General features: G+C 38.0%; 1 protein-coding gene across 2 annotated transcripts in view; it reads left to right on the top strand.

Annotated features, from left to right (window-relative positions):
• The window catches only part of LOC126475178 (threonylcarbamoyladenosine tRNA methylthiotransferase), a 117,434-nt gene extending 97,331 nt beyond the window's left edge, over positions 1-20,103 (top strand). For both annotated transcript variants that reach the window (XM_050102811.1, XM_050102812.1), the window contains 5 exons: positions 1,617-1,819; positions 2,366-2,511; positions 10,184-10,364; positions 12,059-12,205; positions 19,830-20,103. In XM_050102811.1, coding sequence (XP_049958768.1) covers positions 1,617-1,819; positions 2,366-2,511; positions 10,184-10,364; positions 12,059-12,205; positions 19,830-20,072 — 920 coding nt within the window. In that variant the 3' untranslated portion in view covers positions 20,073-20,103. The remainder of the gene's footprint in view (positions 1-1,616; positions 1,820-2,365; positions 2,512-10,183; positions 10,365-12,058; positions 12,206-19,829) is intronic.
• Positions 20,104-20,684: the final 581 nt, after the last annotated feature.

The raw sequence follows: 20,684 nt of genomic DNA, 5'->3' as shown, positions 1-20,684 counted from the left end.
CATGAAAAATTCAATGCAGGATCTCCTTAGTCTATCTCCTATCATTTATCTCACTATGTGACCTGCCTGTTTTTGTATCTTCATCAATAATCTTTGCTACTTTCCAATCAGCTTGCTGATTCTACATTATTTTGGCCTTACTGTACTTAATCCTCAGTCCTGCTGTCATACTTGCTCTGTTCAGTTCCTCTGTCCTTTGCTGAAGGTTTTGCAGATCTGAGGCAAACAAAACAACCTCATCTGCACATTAAAAGGGGTCCCAATTTTTGCATTCCAGTTTAATGAGTTGGAGACCTATTCCAAGACTGCAGAAAATAGTTTTTGTGAAATTGAATCATCTTGTCTAGCTCCTGTCTCAGTTCTGAACTTTTCTCTCATTTGATGCAATGAAATGGAAGCTGTTAGCCTTGTGGGATGTATTATTCGACAAATTGATGGAGATATATAATATTCCTTGCTTCTCACATGCTGCCAGGACAGATTTCATTTGTCCTACAGTGTAGGTGTTCACAGCCTGTATTGGTAAGATCTGTTTTATGGGCATCAGCCCATGGTGCAGGGCTTATTTCTGTGCCTAATGCTTGATTTTGTAATGCTGGATACATCGTCAGAGGGTATAGAAACTCAGACATCAGTTTTAGACTTAAACGAGTTCAGCAAGCCAAACTGTTTATACAGATCCATGCAGTGGTTGCATTGTGATGTCATCACTCCATTGCCCAAGATCACAGTCATGCCAATGTGTGTGTTATGGAGCTTGTAGTGGGGAAGAGTTTGCTGTGTTTACTTTATTTGGCTCTAAGGCCCACAATTTGTATAATTTCATTCCTTCTTTTCTGTTAAAGTTGTTTTTGTGTTCTTGATTTCTACAGCCTCTCTATGCATCCTACCATAGTAACAATCGCATCTTAATAAAACCATAGTATTGGAAAAACACATTTGCTTCCTTCCTGATACAAGTGCATGATCTGCTACTGCCGATTTATCCGTGTTCACATTGCTGGCTCCTGTCTGGAATGGAAGCTGGTAGCCTTGTTGTACGTATGATTCAACAAATTGAGGTAGATATATTCCTTGCTTCTCACATGCTGTCAGGGCAGATTTTATTTTTCATTCAGTGTAGGTGTTCACAGCCAGTATTGGTGAATTATGTTTTGTGGGCATCAGACCATGGCCTGAGGCTTATGTCTGTAACACATTCCAAATGCATGATGAAGTTACAGGTAATTGGGATAACTTTCCTCATGGTCATTCGTTTGTCTCAAGTGCTAGCCTAATCATTTATGGTGATCTCAGTTGCCTTCTGAATGTTGCTTTGCATAAAAATTCTACATTCCTGTGGTTATTCAAATCTATGCCACCAATAAAAAGTACTGATAAAATATGTTTACCACATCTCAAAATAAGTGCATCACTTTGGAAAATAATATTATGTAATTATAGTTTGCTCCATTTTTTTAAAGTTGTAAACAGCCTATCTTCTACTTTTTTCACTTAATTGATTTAAAACAAATCATGTTCATGTTGCATACACCTTTGAATATCAAATTTCCTGTTAAAGGGGTAACACATTTCATAAAATTTTATTACCTTTGCATTGTGTCACTGCTTTCTAGATGAAATTGTTGCCCGTGCAGTGCAGTCATTCAGTGAAGGTGTGTGTGAACTATGGCTTACTTCTGAAGATACTGGCACTTATGGTAGAGACATTGGATCCAGCCTGCCAGAGCTGTTATGGCGATTAGTAGAAATCGTTCCACAAGGTTGTATGATGCGTGTTGGTATGACAAATCCTCCTTACATCCTGGAGCATTTGGAGGTAATTGAAAATAATTGTATTACCCCTTTTACAAAGTAAATTTTTATTTCTTTCATTCGTTTATTATTGTAAAAAGGCTAAAGGCAGAAATGAATACTCTCTGTGCTTCAATCAGAGCAACATCTTTGTGTTAGCAGGTGGTACATAACAGAAAAGGGGATGAAAGAACACAGTCATTGAGAAGTACCCCATTGTCTGTAAGATTCCAGATTTCAAATAAAATCATCATTCCCACATTGCAAATTTATTAAAGCTGTACTGAAGCTTTATGGGACATATGTTAACAGTTGTACACAACTATGCATTTTTCTCTGAATATATTGTGTTACAAGTTTTTGTTTGTTTAATATATTTGTATTTAATAACTTGATCACAACAAGGTATGAGATTGGAAAGAGATTTAAAAATGAAAAGAAAAAAAATTAATGAACAGCTTCATACTTAAAGGAAAATATAGTACCTTAATGTTAGATAAGATGCATTTTAGTTGCTACTTGAACGATATGATTTGTGTGTATATATTATAAGTATATATCTGTTTCCTAGGAAATAGCAAATATTCTGAATCATCCAAGAGTATACAGCTTTCTTCATGTACCTGTACAATCAGGAAGTGATTCAGTACTAAGTGACATGAAACGAGAATATTGCAGAGCTGATTTTGAGAAGGTTGCAGACTTTCTCTCTGAAAGGTGTGTTATAAAGCTTGTTTTTAATACACAGTACAAGAGCATATTTGTTATATGTAATTTTGTGCAGCACGTTTAATTTATATATTTATTATGATTTTTTTGTGCATTTTAAAAATCCCATGTCTTGCGCCTTACTCATCAATAACCTTGGTGACATCTAAATCGATATTTAGTCAATCTTTTTCAGTAATTAAATTAGGGTACTGACTTCAATAAATGTTATGTACTGCAGGTGACTCAAGGTGCCAATAGGTCTCTATGGATTTCTCAAGCAATGCTGTCTACAATGTTTCCCATAACTATTGAACTGAGTATAGTGGAGGACACAAACAGTTAATATGTATGTTCAGTTGGATTAAAAAACATTGAATTTCAGGACAAGAGAAGTACCTAGATCTCAAGAAAGACTATTTTCAGAAAAGTGGAACAAGAAGTTACATGCATTCTGACCAAACCAGCTCATACAAACAGCATTAATTATTAATTGTGTCACTAGTATATATGATTACATTGTTAGTAGTCATAGAACAACAGTTAACAGCATTTGTAAAAATAGAGGCTTGCTAATTAATGGGGTCAGCAGAAGAAAGGGTTAACACACAAAAGCACATTTTTTGGTACTGCATGTTATAATATTTGGCTAAATAAAAAGACGAGAACGTAAATACAATAAGACATAGTAGTTTACGTATCAGATAATGTATTGTAGTGGAACAACTTGTAATTAATGGTGGTCTATGTGAAAAACCAATAGTGGTATGTGGTATGTTCCCTGCTGTATTTGATGGTTGCTTGGGGACTGGATGGGTGGAGGGGGGCTGGTGTATTAATTGAAATTACTGACTTACTTTTTCAGAGTACATCTCCCCTCTCACTATCTTCTTTCTAGGGAATCCATCTACTGTGCAGTTTGACCTGTTCTGGAAATGGAATTGTGCTTATTTATTTCCAGTAAGCTACTAAGTAACAGAAGTCACTCTTTGAAGACATACATATGTTCTTCCAGCTCGTACAAAGTCGAAACATCCCATACAATAACCTTCCGTGATTATGATTTGGCTATTATACCCAGTAATACAAATTGATAGGCAGTTCAGATCCAACTCTCTGTTAGACATTGATGCAGACTGACTTCTCTTCCATTTTCTTCGTGATGTAGTTCGTTGTCATTGTGTGCGCTGTTCCATGGAGCACAGTGTGTCACTGGGGCAGCGGCGCAGGTGCATGAAGTAGTCACCAAACCAGTAGGTGCCACCGAGTGAGGTGGCGCAGTGGGTAGCACACTGGACTCGCATTCGAGAAGACGACGGTTCAATTCCGCGTGCGGCCATCCCGATTTAGGTTTTCCGTGATTTCCCTAAATCGCTCCAGGCAAATGCCGGGATGGTTCCTTTGAAAGGGCACGGCTGACTTCCTTCCCCGTCCTTCCCTAACCTCATGAGACCGATGACCTCGCAGTTTGGTCTCTTCCCCCAAACAACCCAACCAACCCCAAACCAGTAGGTGCCACTAAGTGTGACCAAACTGCCAACGTCGCCCATCTTGAAGAAACACTGTGTCCATCCACACTCTGTTACAAGCACAGATAACACAAAATCTCCATGCAGTAGATATGTAAAAAGTTAGTAAATAAAGTAATAAAAATTAATTGCATGTTTGTCGATCATCATTGCTGTAAACATTGTACAGCTCATCACTTCACTTAAGTGGTATATTACACCTCAATAGATAATTTGAGTGAATTAATTCTCGTTAAATTGATGGTCAACACTTTATTCCTCCAAGCACTTCAGTTTATTTTCAGCTAATGGGACTCATTGATCCCTGTATCTACATTATCAGATAATTTTTGGAAATTCGTTTGAAAACAGAATGTAAAACTTTCTCCTTGACAACTCCTTCTATTCTGTATAATAATTTCTAACTTTGTAATGTGTGAAAAGAAATTTTAGATGATGAACACGTACCCACATTTATTTTGCTGAATAAAATCTGCTTTTGTAAAAGGTAGCTATGTAAGAAACAATGAAAAGAATTTCAAATAAGCCAACACACTTTTCTTCAAATTAGGAGTATGTGAGGTCTTCTAAGTGCAAAACATGCCAAACTGAGCTGTTTATATTTAGCACACGTAAAGTAGGTTTGAGAAATCGTAGATACCCCACCATTAAAACAGATCCCCTCTTCCCAGTCAAGCACCCGCTTAGTACAGAGGATCTGAATCCCAATGACAGTCACCCTCTTCTACAGCCATTCTCAGTGGTCGAGCTGGAGAGAGCTTTCTCCTCTGCAAAAAATACTGCCATCGGTCCAGATAATAGTCACTACAAACACTACCTTTTATGATATGAGGGACAACAATACCTACTCCATATTTACAATAAAATGTCTTCTGAACATTTCAGCATTGAGCCTATAAAGACAGCAGGATGACACCTGCACTCAAACCAGGGAAGAATCCTGATTTGGTGGAATCAGACTGACCAATAGCATTACTGTAATATCTCTACAAACAGGTGGAAAGCATGATCAGATTTGGGTCAGAGAGATGGTTGGAATGCTATGACGTGTTCCCTAGCAATCAAGATCCCCCCCCCCCCCCCCCCTCCTGAAAGCTATTGAAGATAATGTCTTACATCTGGTTAGTGACATACAACTCTGCTTCAACTGAAATGTGTATCTGTTGACTTTATTTCAGGATCCAAGCAGCACCTATGATAACATAATACTCCCAGTGGTAGCACAAAACTAAAGGAACAAGGCATACCCAACACATTTAAAAAACACCTGTTCTCTCTCTCTTTAATCGACTGCCATTAGTCTTACAAACAATAGGACTGAAACTACGAGTATTGGATTGCCACTAGGATCTGTGTTGGCACCTCATCCACCTTATAGCTACACCATTGACGTGCTTAGGATATTCCTGTAGATGGTGAAAGTTTTGCGATACAGATATGATATATGTATTTACATGTAAAGTACCTCTCTAAAGGCTGCAAGTCACAACTGACAGTCACAATACTGTGTGGTTTTAATTAAACTTTCTGTATTTAACACATTGTAACATGAAAGATGATAACTATACGAGTACCAAACTTGACAGCATTGATGATGAGAGTATGGGGTGCAAGATTTCCATGCATCACAGTGTCACTGTCCAGTTCCAATTATGGCCACCGGCTGCCGTGATCAGTGATTGTAATTAATATTCTCACGCATCTGACCATTCGCAGTGCACTTGTTGACACATCAACATGAGCTTGGACAAAGGAGCAGGCCATTATTATTGATGGAGCTCTATGATCAAAACAGCAGTAATTTTGCAGCTGCACTTCGAGAATTTTGCCGGCTGAAAGGATTATGGAAGAGTCCTGTTACTCCATCTGCTATTTGGAGCATGATGAAGTTTGAATCAACTGGAGAATTGGGCATTGCTCTGGGAAGAGGCCGATGACCGGTTGCACCACAAGTGGTTGATGAAATCGCTGTTGCTATGGCAGACAATGCTGCGCATAATTCCTGATTGTCAGGCAGTGCGTGTGCTGTGTCACGACAGTTAAACATCCCATGGATCACTGTACAGAAGGCGCTTCAAATCATTTTCAAATGGTATCCGTACAAGATCCATATTGTACAGCAGCTTGCACCATGGGACCCACAACAATGTGTTGACTTTGCTCTCCACTTTCTTGCAAAGATTGAAATTGATGAGGGCTGTTATATGGACAGACAAAGTTCATTTTTCTCTGATGGGTGAGGTGAACACACAGAACTGCTGAGTGTGAGGTCTATACCTCCAGTAACTGTGCATTCTTTTTTTAAGAGGTTGGTGGTCAACAACCACATGTGCAGTGTGTCTGGCCACCATTCCTGCGATATGCTTCACCAGCTTGTCATATCTGCCCTACAGGAGAGAGACGCATTGGAACTCAACAGTTTTCATGCAAGATGGGGCCCCACCACACATTGCTCGTGAAGTTCACCTGCTTCTCTGAAACACATTTGGAAGTGATTGAATTGTCAGCCTATTGTTTCCAAATGTTGGCCAGCACAATAACCTGATCTCACTCCCTGTGATTTCTGTTTGTGGGGCTGCCTAAAGGACAGGGTTTACCAGGGTAACATTCACACATGTGCTGATCTGAAGTGCAACATATCAAGAGATGTAGCCAGTATACCTACGGACATGCTTCGTTCTACTGTGCAGAATGCAATCCTGCACTTTCAGACTCTTCTGGACATTGATGTGCGCCATTTTAGCCACTTTTGTAGCGGTAGTGGTACCAGTATGTAATGGTATGGTGTACCATAGCAGCACATTAAAAGTGTTTCAATTGAATTGATTCTACTTTATTTGTCTTTCCAATGTCCTTGACATTAATGGTACCAAGATTGGTACTCATACGGTAATTAGTTTCCATGTCATAATGTGCTAAGTAGGGAAAGTTTAATTATAACCACCAATATTTGCATTCCAACAGCGGCTCACGAGAAACAGTCTGGATGTATCCATAGCTAAATGAAATGCAGTATTGTAGTCAAGGCACAGACTGAATCTGCTATTGGTAATAGATGTAGCCTCGCACATCTTTCCTTCAAAGATTGTAGTCAAATATCTGGGACCATACGCTTACCTGGATGGAGCACACAAAATATGTGGCCGAGAAATGCGAGATATCTCGCAGCATAATTAGAGCTATGACAGGATTCGGGTGGGACTTGAATGTTGGCACTTTACCATACAATGGTATGTCCAATTATTGATTATGGGAGTGGTTGTTATGGAGCTGCAACTGACAATTACTTCAACACAATAAATGAATGGTAACATGAGTGCCACCCTACCAATGTACTCTTGGTGAAGCACATGAACCTCCAATCCATCTACACTGGTGGTTCTCTGCTACAGATTTCTTCTTAAAAGGAAGTAATCTGAAATCAATCACCTCAGATGTAACCATGCAGTGTTTAACTGGACACTTCCGGATCACTAGACGTCTTCCTCTCCTAGTCCAAGAGTATTTAGATACTCCGGAGATTTCAAGGAAGATCATTAGAGCACCTACACTAAATAATTTTAGTGTCACATTCCCACTGAAACTTACAGTGAATGTAGTATCTGGTATTACCTTTGACGATGAGGCTCATGTTAACAATAAAACTTTGTTTCAGTTTTTAAGACAGTATTCAGGCGCAATGTATGTCTACACCCATCAAAAAAAGTTTTGCATTACTCTAGTTCCAGAACTCCTGAAGACAGATGTTGACTGTAGATATTGTATCACGACGTGACCCGTCAACCGCTCTGAGGGATATGTGTCGAATCGCCGTTGAGGAGTGGTTCAATCTGGACCAACAGTGCCTTGATGAACTTGTGTATAATATGTCACAATGAAAATAGGCATGCATCAATGAAAGAGGACGTGCTACTGGATATTAGAAGTACCAGCGTGTACAGCAGTCTAGACCACCACCTATGAAGGTCTCGCTGTATGGTGGTGCAACATACAATATGTGGTTTTCATGAGCAGTAAAAAAGGCGGAAATGATGATTATGTTGATCTCTATTCCAATTTTCTGTACAGGTTCTGGAACTCTCGGAATGGAGGTGATGCAAAACTTTTTTTGATGTGTGTATACTGATATCTCCAAAACCAATGACTCTAATGGAAATGCATTCTGCATACCACATTTTCAGAATTCTGGGCTATTCACATTCCCAACAGAGGGAAGTATCATGACCAGAGAAATTGTTATACTAGAAGCATTTCATTTCTGCTTGCAGATGACAGCATATTTTCTACTCATTGCTTCTTTAGCTGCTACAGCAGTACTTAAACAGTTTTAGAACCTATTTGACTAAAAACTCCCATTGTGTACAGTATTTTTGAAGTGTTGGAACTGATGCATTATGGAGGTTATTCTGTTAATTTCGCTTGGATGGAATCACACTACGGGATCACAGGCAATGAAGCTGTCAACCATTTGGCCAAAGGAACTGCTGTTATAGGACTTACTGCCTAGACTGCAATCTCAAGTCCTGATTACTGATATATCCTATGTAGATGCATGAGAGAATACTGGCAAAGGAAATGGAAGAAACAGTGAGATACAATGGCAAGAAATATTCAGCAATTCAGCTGTCAGTCCTCTATCCCATGAAATCTTATATCAGTTCAGTGCCTAGGCACCTCACCTCCCTAACAGTCAGACTCGAATTTAAATGCAGATTTTTATGTAAATATCATTATAGAGACTTTTTTCTGCTTATGTGGAGAAGAAACGGACACCAATCACCTTTTCTTTCAGTGCCCCAGACTACACGGAAGTATTACAGTCCTAGAGGAACATGTGAAGCACATGTGAGAGCTTTTTTTAGCAACACAGACTCATAGACTTTCCCATGCAATGTACAGATTCATTGTTGCTGCATCTTAAGACCAACATATCATTGACCACATCTACTCAAAAGTATTATATAACATTTGGTTTTATACTGGTTATAGGGTATTTGTCTATCTGTAACACTCTATGTCCTATCAATAGCTGTGTGTTGTAAGTAGACTGGCTGTATAATGTAAGCTGAAGGCCAATAAATTCCATTACAAAAAGATATACTTGCCATCCATCTGGTCCCTAATAAATCTAAATATAAGGCAAGCTCATCAGTATCTGCTTCTTGTACCAATAGGTTATTTTTGGTTCTTTGAAAATACAAAACATTAATCTTTGTGAGATAAAGACTTACGCTATTCACTGTGAAACCTATCGTGTGAGCTGTGTCTGATAAATGTATATACATTTCAGTTTTTGAACTATCATTTAAAGTTATTGAAAAATCGTTTTAAACACAGCAGCAGACACAGTACCAAACCTTGTGAGACAGAGCATCTTATGTTCCTTCCTCCTGAATTTAGTTTTCTGGTGTGACCTGCCTTCTGTTACAAAGATAGGACTCCAAAGTTCTGAAAAACAGAAAGGAATGATACTGGTGTGTAACAAGAAATAGTTTTCTTATCACTACTTTTGTGAATGAGTGTCACTATTACATATTTAAGATTGTCAGAAAATATACTTTGAGTCACCAATTGATTACAAAGATAGCACAGTGATGGCCCATTCAGATCAGCACAAGATCGTAGTTCTCTGCTGAAAACTTGATTCAAGTCAGTATTTTCTCTTTACGATTATTTCTGGTTTAATACTGTTATACTTATTTGCACAGCTTCTTTTTCTATTTACCTTTCTCCTACTTATTGTTTGCAATTATATATAGTAGCCTTTCATTTTATTTTGTATTTTTATGAACGTTTCAGGTTTTCTAATTAATAAAGTGCTTCCACTAAATTATTCTTTAGTTCCTGAGGGTACTAAACAAATTTTAATACAAAAAACATTTCTTTGCATAGATTTACCTAACATTTCAGGACGTCATCTGCACAATGGTGTTAGCAGGAAGCTACAGGGGGTTCTTAGTTTTTATGCTCTGGGAGAGTACTTTGTAACAGCATATGTCCCTTTTTTTGCTCTGCTTTCATACATTGTGTCACCCACCTCCAAATTTTGTGGAAGGCTGTTTGGAATATAACTTTGTGTAACAATACAATATAATAACATTGTGCAAAAATAAAAATGTTCTTACTTTGCCTTTATTATTACAAATTTTCAGAGTTCCTGGTGTTACAATTGCAACAGATATAATTTGTGGCTTTCCAACAGAAACAGATGATGATTTTCAAGAAACAGTTGATTTATGTAAAAAATACAAGTTTCCTAGTCTGTTCATCAATCAGTTTTTCCCCCGTCCTGGAACACCTGCCGCACGAATGCGCAGGATTCCACCACACGAGGTAAGCTTTCAATTATACGCTTCTGGTCATTAAAATTTCTCAGCTATGGCAGTGGTATGCAACAGACATCACAATTGCTTGAAGTTTAGTGCTTGCTCAGAAATGCAAATGATTCAGATTTCAGTGGGCAGGAGTAATTTCAACTATGTTTTGTATGTAAGGAATGATTATACTTTGGATTTCTCATTCAGAAATCAGATGTCATTGTTGGTTGTTTGTGCGAAGATAATGTTATGCCTCCTGTAAGAAGGGTAAATGTCTACTAGCATGTGTCTGAGTTTAACAGTGGCAAAATAGAGCCCTAAGGAGGCAGGATAGAGGCCTAAGGAGACTATAGTTTATCATTATGCAGTATGGCTGTTCGCATTAGTCAGGATTCCACAACTGTCGTCCTAATATGGAATCAGTGGATTCAGAAGAGCCATTCTTAAAGTCCAGCAGGATCACAGTGGCCCCTCGCGATTATTGCCCGAGAAGACAGACTCATTGTTTGCTCACTGGTTCAGAATCGTACACCCTCACTTCAAGTGAGGTAATGGGGTTGTTTGCAGTAAGACAGTTGTATCTCTATGGACAGGCTGATGCCTCTTTGAACACCACAGACAGCCTGCACTGCGGCAATTGTTGGGACTTTCCTTGAGATAGCAGCTGAAAGAGGCACACCAACAATGGTGTGCCCAAAATAACATTGACACCGCAGTGGCAGCACATTGCCTTTTCAATCCCAGTTCTGTGGTCAGAATCACAATGGATTTACCCATTCACAAATAGCTTTTGTCGTCATCACCTGGGCCCAATGCCTGGTGTGATAGTATAGAGTGCCATTGAGAACACAACACAGCTACCTCAGTTTCTTGTAGCTTGTAATGTGGACTGCAGCATTACTTTCTGACATGTTAAAGCTGATGACTGTGCCCTATCTTTGAGGTTGCCATGATGTCATATTTCAATAAAGTAATGCAAGACTGCACAGTGCTCTTACTGTCCTGACTTATACTTCACCCCTGTTCCCAGCCCCTTGTCTTATGTTTCAAATGCCTCCCATAGACCCAGACACAAGAGCTGACCCATACATCATCCTGCTACCACCTACTGCAGATCTGTCACAGTTTCCAACCCCATCGAAGGCAGGGCCACCTGCGAAAGAAGCCATGTGGTCTACCAATTGTGCCACTTTCTACATCGGTGCATCATGTCCCCTCATTAAGCTCATTACCCTTCCCAGCAGATTGCTGCTCCATCAGACACAGCCACAGTTGGTCTCAAGCACCCTGAGACAATGGCCATGTGTGTGCGAGCTGTGCCCGTGTGAATGCGAGTACGTTTTCTACTACAGAAGAAGGACTTTGTTCAAAAGCTTTAATATTTAAGCAGTCTTTTTCATTGTGCCTATATGCAACCCATCACTGCCTCTATGTGGTAGGTGGCAATCTGTCCTTTCCATATTACATATTTTATTGTCTATGCCACTATACTGTATATGCACTACAAATAAAATTTTGTTATTTGCTATCCCTATTTGTGTTTCAGTAGTAATACCCATGGTGTACGGCGCACTTACAGTTCTTGCACAGTGAAGTGATTTAATTTATCTTGGCCTTAGGAATCTCTTGCACCTGTTGGACCTTGTTTCTTATTCTGATGTCTGTTTCTTTTTAATTAATTAGTCATTGAATTTTTGCATTCTTTCGCAGGTTAAAAAAAGAACAAAACAGTTGTCAGAGCTTTTTCAATCGTACTTCCCATATGAAGGGAGATGTGGAGAGATATGCAAAGTTCTTGTTACAGAACTGTCCCATGATATGAAGCATTACGTAGGTCACACCAAAGCTTATGAGCAGGTAATATTTTCTGCAAATGTTTTTTGTTTCAAACTAATAGTACATCATTCATTACCAAAATTTTAGTATCCTCCTCCTCCTCCTCCTCCTGCTGCTGCTGCTGATAATGAAGATGAGACTTTACTTTTGTTTTTACAATTAGTTTCATAAAATCCAAATGCAACGAGAAGTAGAAGAAGCAGAATCTCTAGTCAGATCCATACTTTTTCCTTTGATGTTCTTGATATAATGGCACAAATTCTCATAGGTACAAGTAGATTATTTAGATGGAAACAAGAAGTTCACTTTCTAGATGTTAGAAAAAGGTGAAAAATGAATGTATCTAGGAGATGTAAGGTGAGAAATTACCAAACTTACCCCATGGAACAAATGAGAGAAGCTTATAAAACTTCCCCTCTTTCTGTGTGTACCTCCATATCAATTTATGGCCACAGCCTTCTTGACTAAGTGACTGCATTCCTTTTGCCTTCTTGACTAAGTGACTGCATTCCTTTTGCACTGTATTTTGACTATCATAACTTTCAGATCTCATCGGTAGCAGTGCTTTCCATTGGTCCATTTTGTGTAAGAGAGGAAAAAATGTGACACTACCCTGAAGTTAATGCACACGGATGTCAAAAATAATGTGAACCCTATAGTCAAATATTTATGGGTTCAGGTTAGAGAAAGTAAGACCTGTAATGGCACATTGTAATTACACTACTGATCATCTTTTAAGCACTGAACAAATTTTTGTTTGTTTCTGGTTATTAAACATCCCAATTCTGTAAAATACACTATCAGGAAGAGACAGGGATGATGAATGCTAACGAGATGTATTCTGGCTTTCATGTGCATCAAGTCGTTAACTAAGCATGGGCCTTTCTCACAGTTTCTTAAAATTTTATTCTTACATCATACAAGATTGGATAAAAGAAACCCATTCTAAAACTGATGTAACTGCTGGCTACATCTTATTTGTAGTCAGTCAACATCTCATCTTGCTTTGGGTTATCTGTTACAAATTAGAGTAACATTATCGTCAGTAATTGTGTTCTTAACTTGTCATTCTGTTAACACTGAGTTCCCATTAGGTATCATTACTTGTAATTTTGTTTCATAAAGTTACTCACTTGGTCTGTTATAAGACATACTCTCATTGCTAGTGTTCTTGTCCTTCTCATACCTTGGTGCCTTAATGTGCCTCTTCTCACTTCTCTAAAACAGAATGGGTTTAGAGATAATGGCATACATTGTGGTTTTGAAATCATTTCTTATGTGCTTGCCAAAGTGTTTATTAATGGACCTTTTGAGTTTCTTGTATATAAGGATATTGTCTTCGAGATCAGAGTTTAACCCGTTAATATTTATAATGCAGCCCAAATATTTAAATAAAATTATCTGTTGCATTATTTCCTCATTTACTACCATTTCCATCCTCTGTAAATATTTTCCTCACATAATCATTGCTGATCGTTATATTCACATTTTATATTCCTATGACTTTGTGGAATTTCATTACATTCCTATGAAAGTTGTCTTCTGACTCCACTGTTACCTGGCTGTGAACAAGATTGTTTTAATAACATTGTTACTCTCAAAGTATGTTCCTATTGAATTTGTCTCGTTCCAATCTTATTTATGTCCTTGATTGACTGGTAGGGACATTACAGACTCGTTGTCTGTAAATCCTTTACTTATTTGATCATGTAGGAGTTTGATAGCATTGATGTTTTATAATATTTTAGTGTATTACACAATATTTCTTGCATACAAATGCATAATTTTGCTTCTGATAAAATTTCATTCTTATAAGTGACCCTGTCTTTCAGCATCTGTTACCCATTCACCAAATGGTTAACTGCACTTTTCTACATGAAACTAATAGAGCATCAGTAGCAAGACTGATCACTTTCAGACCCACATTTTAATTAATGATTTCACAAGTTAACTTTATTTCATCGGTACCGTCAGTCTCAGAAATGCCAACATTTGTTTGAAAAAAGATGCAGAACTTCTTTCATAACACATGTTGTCGAACAGCTGTTGCTCCTGTCTAGTTGTTGTCCTGGTTGCCAGGTTTCTCCCAGTGTAAAACTAACTTCTTATATAAAAGTGATATTTGTGGGGAAAATTATGCATGTGTGGAAAGTGTAGGCTAATGGGAAATGTATGTGGTATATTTGTCACGGTAGACAAGCCACTCACATCCACTGAGACAGAAATTGAAGCTACAAGCGAGATAGTTTGGGTAAGGCTCTGTATTAAGAGTTAGCATAAATTCATGATTTGATCCTTTTATCGGCCACCAGACTCACTTCCTGATGTAACCGAAAACTGTACAGAAAATGTCACTTCACTAGTACACAAGTTACCCAGTCATACTGTAATAATCAGAGGAGACAACAATCACCTGACAATAAACTGTCATAATTACAGTTTCGTTAGTGATTGGCATGACAAAACATCCTGTGAAACATTACTAAATACCTTCTCTAAAACCACCTAGAAGAGGTAGTTTGGAACCTAATTCACGATGTAACTATATTCAATCTAATGGCAGCAAATAGGCCTGACATGTTTGAGGATGTACATATTGAAACAGTGATCATGAAGCACTTGTGGTAACAGTAGTTTCCAAAATACAGAGAGCAACAAGTAGAAAGATTTAAGATTAAAGAAGCAGTAGCATCATATCCTATTGAGGAACTTTAAACATTGAGCTTCGGATAGGAGCATGTAGAGGAACTATGGCTCAAGTTGGATAGAAGAGTTCATGATAGGACTCGCTGCAAAGAAACTTCTAAAGAAACAGATACTACTGCATGATAGATGTGAAACAAACCAAATTGGTATAGATATAGATATGCTGAATGTGTTTGGCTATCATTAGGGCAATCCATTAAGCTTCAACGACTACCGTAGCAAAATATTACCAAAAAGTCACTCACAAAACCCTAAAACATTATGGTCATATGTAAAGGCTATTGGCGGCACCAGAGTTAGCATCCAAATGCCCACGGACAAGGCAGGAACTGAAATTGGTGGTAGCAAAGGAAAAGCAGAAATGATTAACACCATTTTCAAACCAAGGAGTATTCCCCCAAATTAATTCTCATACCAGTGCAAAGATGAGTGAAATATGTACCAGTGTCAGTGGCACTGAGAAGCACCTGAAATTAAAATTGAACGAAGTTCCAGGGCCCAACAGAATGTCTACCGAATTTGTGGCTGAGTTAGCCCCACTTTTAAAAATAACCTACTGAAGACCGTCAAAGAAAAAAACCTGTACAAGAAGAGCAGCAGAAATCATCCACAACACTACCTTATAATATACTTGACATCCAGGTGTTGTAGAGTCTTAAAACATATTCTGAGCTCAAATATAATGAGGTATCTCAAACAGAATGACCTCCTCTGTGCCAGTCAGCACAAAGTCCAAAAAATCATGTGAAGTCCAACGTGTGCTTACCTCGCATGACATCCTGAAAGCCATGTATCAAGACAGGCATATAAATGCAGTGCTTCTTGACTTCTGAACAGTGATTCCTCATGATTATACATTCTGGGTGTTCACAAATTTTTTGATTCAGACAAATTTGAGAACATGAAATAGCATCTGCATTATAACAGTTATGCTTATCAACAAGTTTATACAACTACAGGCACTGCCAATAATAATAACAATAATAATAAGAAGAAGAATAAGACGCATAACTTACTTGATGAAAGAAAGAATTGCTCTTGTGGATTTTTGTTGTTTTGTACATAATTAAGTACAGTTTAGGGCGATAACGAAATAATGTGTGAGATTTTGCAGTTCTCCATTTCACATTTCTGCATAAATGAGAGTTTTTGTGCTTTTCCATTTTTTGAGACACATGGACAAGATCCGTAACAAATTTATTAGTTCACGAATTTACTTCCGGGCTGAAAACCAGATATTCTTGCACTGCATCCACAGAACAACTAACTGTACACTTCCTTGTAAAATGTTTGATTGTAGTCACACTTATTTGATTTAGTCACTCTCTTAAACAAAGGGTTTGTTCTTGGAGAACCTAGTTCCTTTGTGGCTAACTTTTGCTGGTAATTTACTTTTCTGTTCCCAGAATGAGATTTTCACTCTGCAGTGGAGTGTGCACTGACATGAAACTTGGCAGATTATAGCTGTGTGCTGGATCAAGACTTGAACTCGGGGCCTTAGCCTTTTGTGCCCAGTTGCTCTACTGGCTGAGCTACCCAAGCACCACTCATGACCCATACTCACAGCTTCACTTTTCTGTTAGCATTTAAAATAGATTCAACATAGTTCGTGTTCACGCTGCACATGAAAGACGATTCCCACACAATAAACAACAAATTCCAAACACAAACTACTATTTGTGGAAATGGTTAAACTCAAGTAGTAATGTCTACCAGCATGGTCACTTGACTAAAATACAAGTGAGGTGTTGAGATTCGTAAGAGCTTAACGCACACTATCCTCAATCCCAAATTTAAGCGAATATCAGAGAAACTAGTGACACAGCTCTTTGTAAATTTTCATATACACAATGTGGGCCTACAGCACAGATAAACCTTATTCACCTTAAGATCAACAGATTTCAGAAGCATGAATAAATGCTACAATCTCACAAATGATGGTGACATGCTTTAGGCCCTTATGATTATCAATGCCTTGAACAGATTACTGTATGACTAAATTCATAACTTCATATGCAATACCTCGTTCACAAACCCACAAAATAGGTTTATTGTCAGTACAACTTCAACATATACTGATGTCCTATCTACTGTTACTATATAGTGAGTGAATTAGCATATCTGAGGAGTGTGCTATCATCTAGCAGGATTTATGCCAAACAAATGGGGATAAAAATCTGCCGCATGTGCTACACCACTGGGGTGGCACTGATTTAAACTTCTAATTAACCAGCAAGGGCTAGATGTGCACAGCATGACACGTGCACGTTGTTTATCAAATCTGTATGTATTTTGCCCATGCAAGTCACGCATGTACAAAAGCTCCTTAAAACGTGCATAACTGAAGGCGTGCTCACAGTCCTGTTGCCAAGTTTCACAGAGTCTAGAAGAGCAGTGGTGTGGTAGATTTAACTGTCGTATCTTTCAGACTGCAGCATCTGTCTTATGTTTAACAGCATTCAAAGAAAAATAACAATTAAATCTGCAAGGTGTCAAAAGTTAGGGTATTTTTGTGCTCTTATACAGCAGCCGCCACTGCTTCTGAAACACATTTGTCTCAGTCCAAACGACATTTACTGTCAAAAGTGGTTTATTGTGAGAATTTTGGTAAAGTGCACCACATGTACAAAGGATACCACGTATAGAACACTAGTGGGACTCATTCTTCAGTATTGCTCAAGTGTTTGGGATCCCCACCAATGGTAGCAGTTCAGAAGCTGGTGCTAGTTTTATTGCTGGTAGGTTAAAAGATAAGAGAAATTAGGGCTTGTACAGACATGTATAGACAGTCGTTTTGCCCTCAATCCATTTGTGAATGGAACAGGAAAGGGTATATGTTTAGAGGTGGAATTGATGGTTCAATCCTTCTTTCCCCAACCTCTATCCCCCCTTTGCTCTCCTTATTTAGTAAAAGTCCTAAATATCTAATTACTTCTTGCTGCATTCCCCATTACTTTTCTTCTTTGATATTCCATATTATCTATCAATTTACCTATGTTTTTGTATTGTTATTTACTTTTTCTACTGCATTTCCATCGCCTTTTATTTATTATTTCATTTTATTTTTATATATTTTTGATTTAAATATGGATGGCAAGTGCTGGCAGAAAGTAGGTAATTTAGGAGTAAACATAAGCATTGAATCTTTTGACAGGCACACAGATAAGAATCTAGCTTTTGAATGAATATGTTTTTAAAGCTACAGTGCCCCCCCCCCTTTTTTACACACACACACACACACACACACACACACACACACACACCTGTACAGCTGCATTGTGCCAGCTGAATAGGCAGTGGCAGTCCCCGGAATGTGTACTCAGATAGCACAATTTAGGTTTACAGATGTGTGTTCTAGTGTGGGCACAACTTTGTGCTCAACTACTATTGCCGTATTTTCTGTCTCTTAATTTTATGAAAGATATTCTTTACTCGTGTGTTTCATTCAATCTTTCCATTCTGCTGCACGTACTTAGCTTAACAAGTAACTGCTTTCATCACTTGTTTCTTGCTTTAATGCTCTGTTATTATTATTATTTAAATATCTTCAATGTTCTGTTGTCCGTAGCAATTCAAGTTGAAATACTGAATTTATTGCAAAAGATTATTGAACTATGGTGCAACATTTTCACCAGATGGAATGCTCTTTCAATTGCACCCTTCTTTAAGTATTAATCCTAATTGCCATTATGTATTGTTCCCCCCGGTCTCTCTCATGCATTGTACCCAAATAATTTTGAACTTGGAATCTTCTGCTGACATTAGTTTAATGACTTTTTTGACATTTCACCAGCACAAGTGGCTGCTATTCTCAAAGATACACCTCTCCATTAATGGTGGTGGACTGAGCACTACCAGCAAGTGAAAGTGAATCTTTGAGAATACCAGCTAATTGTGCTGGCAATACCTCAGAATAATCATTAAACTAATGTCAGCTGAAGATCGAAACAGAAAAGCCAACAGGCCATATGTCAACAAATGCCCAAGAGAGCCTCAACAGTTGTGTGCTAGAATTCTTTGTCTTCAGTCCCACTTAACACTATTTCTCCGTATGGAGACCATACAACAAACAGCCAAGAACGTACACTTCGCACAGATGAAGGGAAACAGTCAGTTGTTTATGTGTACTATGAAGGCTTTCACGACCGGATGACATGTCTTCTGGTAAACCTTCCAGGATGTAAGGTCGTGGTCCATGAAACTTGAAATATATAAACATAGGGGTAATTTTAATCGGAAAGAAAGAGACCATGAAACTTAGTGATATTTGGACAGTAGCACTACAGAATTGCTAGACAGTTTTATCCGCGACGAGATTACGATCGATAGTTAAGTTTTATCTCTGACAAAGATTATCTCTGGATATCACGTGCAACTCTGGTCACGCCCACTTTCTACGATATGTAAGTGCTCTCAGACGTCCGACCCGTCAGTCGGCAAGACTCACCGGAGGAGAAACACCCCTCTGAAGATGTCCAGCGCAGCTCTTGACGAAACGTTAGGAGCTGAAGAGTTTCATGGACCACGACCTTACATCCCGGAAGGTTTACCAGAAGATATGTTTATGTGTATGCCATTTAAGTAAGTAATAGTCATGAAGTGTGTCATATACATTGTTGTGCCTTTTACAAATGGACACTTACTCTAAATAATACAGACAGTTATATTTCATGTACAGAATATGCCTAGCTAAATGTAGATATAATCACAAAAGTCTCTACTTAATTTTGATAGAGGAGGGATGTTAGTAGCAGGTGTACTCTGATATTTATAGAGTATTGAATATGGTAATTTAAATATACAAATGTGGTCTGTAGAGTAACAGATTTGTACAAAGGTGTATGACAGTAGATACACTCATTTGTATATCAAGTAGATCCAGTAAACAAAAAGACATGGGAAAAAGTATTATGTATACTTTTTTTATTATTTATTGTAGGTTTTGGTGCCCAAGCGACCTGAACTTCTTGGAAAGGTGATAACCGTGAAGATTATTTCAACGACTAAGCATAGCATGATAGCAGAACCTTTTGAAGATGCAGTAGAAATTTTCACTTCTGCACATGTGAAGCATAACTGTTCTACTGAGAAAGTGCCTAAGGATCTTAATAACTTATTACCTTACACACTGTTGTTTGTTATTTTAGCAATTGTGGCAAGGATGATGTGGTTTACATTGTAAATGGCTTTAAAATAAACATCAATCCAAAGCATTTTATAGTATCTGTATATTTATATCATAGCCTGTGTAATTGGTTCCCCAGTAGAATATTCCAATCAAAATACAGTAGATAAAACAGTATCATATGTGTAATTTTAAGTACAAAAGAATTTTCCTATTTATTCTCCCTCACAGTCTTTGATATTACTCCAGTGAGTACTTGGTGTTTAACAGATACCGTTGACAGGAGATATACCCTTATAACAGCAAAAATATTCTAAAGATAATTAAATATTTTATTTTTCTACGTATAGTATACTTGTGACAGCCTCAGAACCTCCTATTAAACAAAAATAATGTCCTGATTGACTATTAAAAGTCAGTTGACACTGCTGTGCATGATATCAGATTTGTGAATCATTAATTTATATGTATAGAATGAGGCGTATTCAGGGAGAAAATAGCTTTTGTAGCAGAAGGTTGAATTTATGCAACTAGCATCCTGAAGGTGCACAACTACCACAGTGTGTTAATCAAAGAAGTCAAATGTTCCTTACGTGCATTGTGAAACACACACACACACACACACACACACACACACACACACACACACACACACACACACACATTTGT

Source organism: Schistocerca serialis, chromosome 4 (assembly GCF_023864345.2).
Source record: "Schistocerca serialis cubense isolate TAMUIC-IGC-003099 chromosome 4, iqSchSeri2.2, whole genome shotgun sequence".
Classification (NCBI taxonomy): Eukaryota; Metazoa; Arthropoda; class Insecta; order Orthoptera; family Acrididae; genus Schistocerca; species Schistocerca serialis.
Note: the sequence above shows the minus strand (reverse complement) of the source record. Positions and strands in the feature narration are given on the sequence as shown.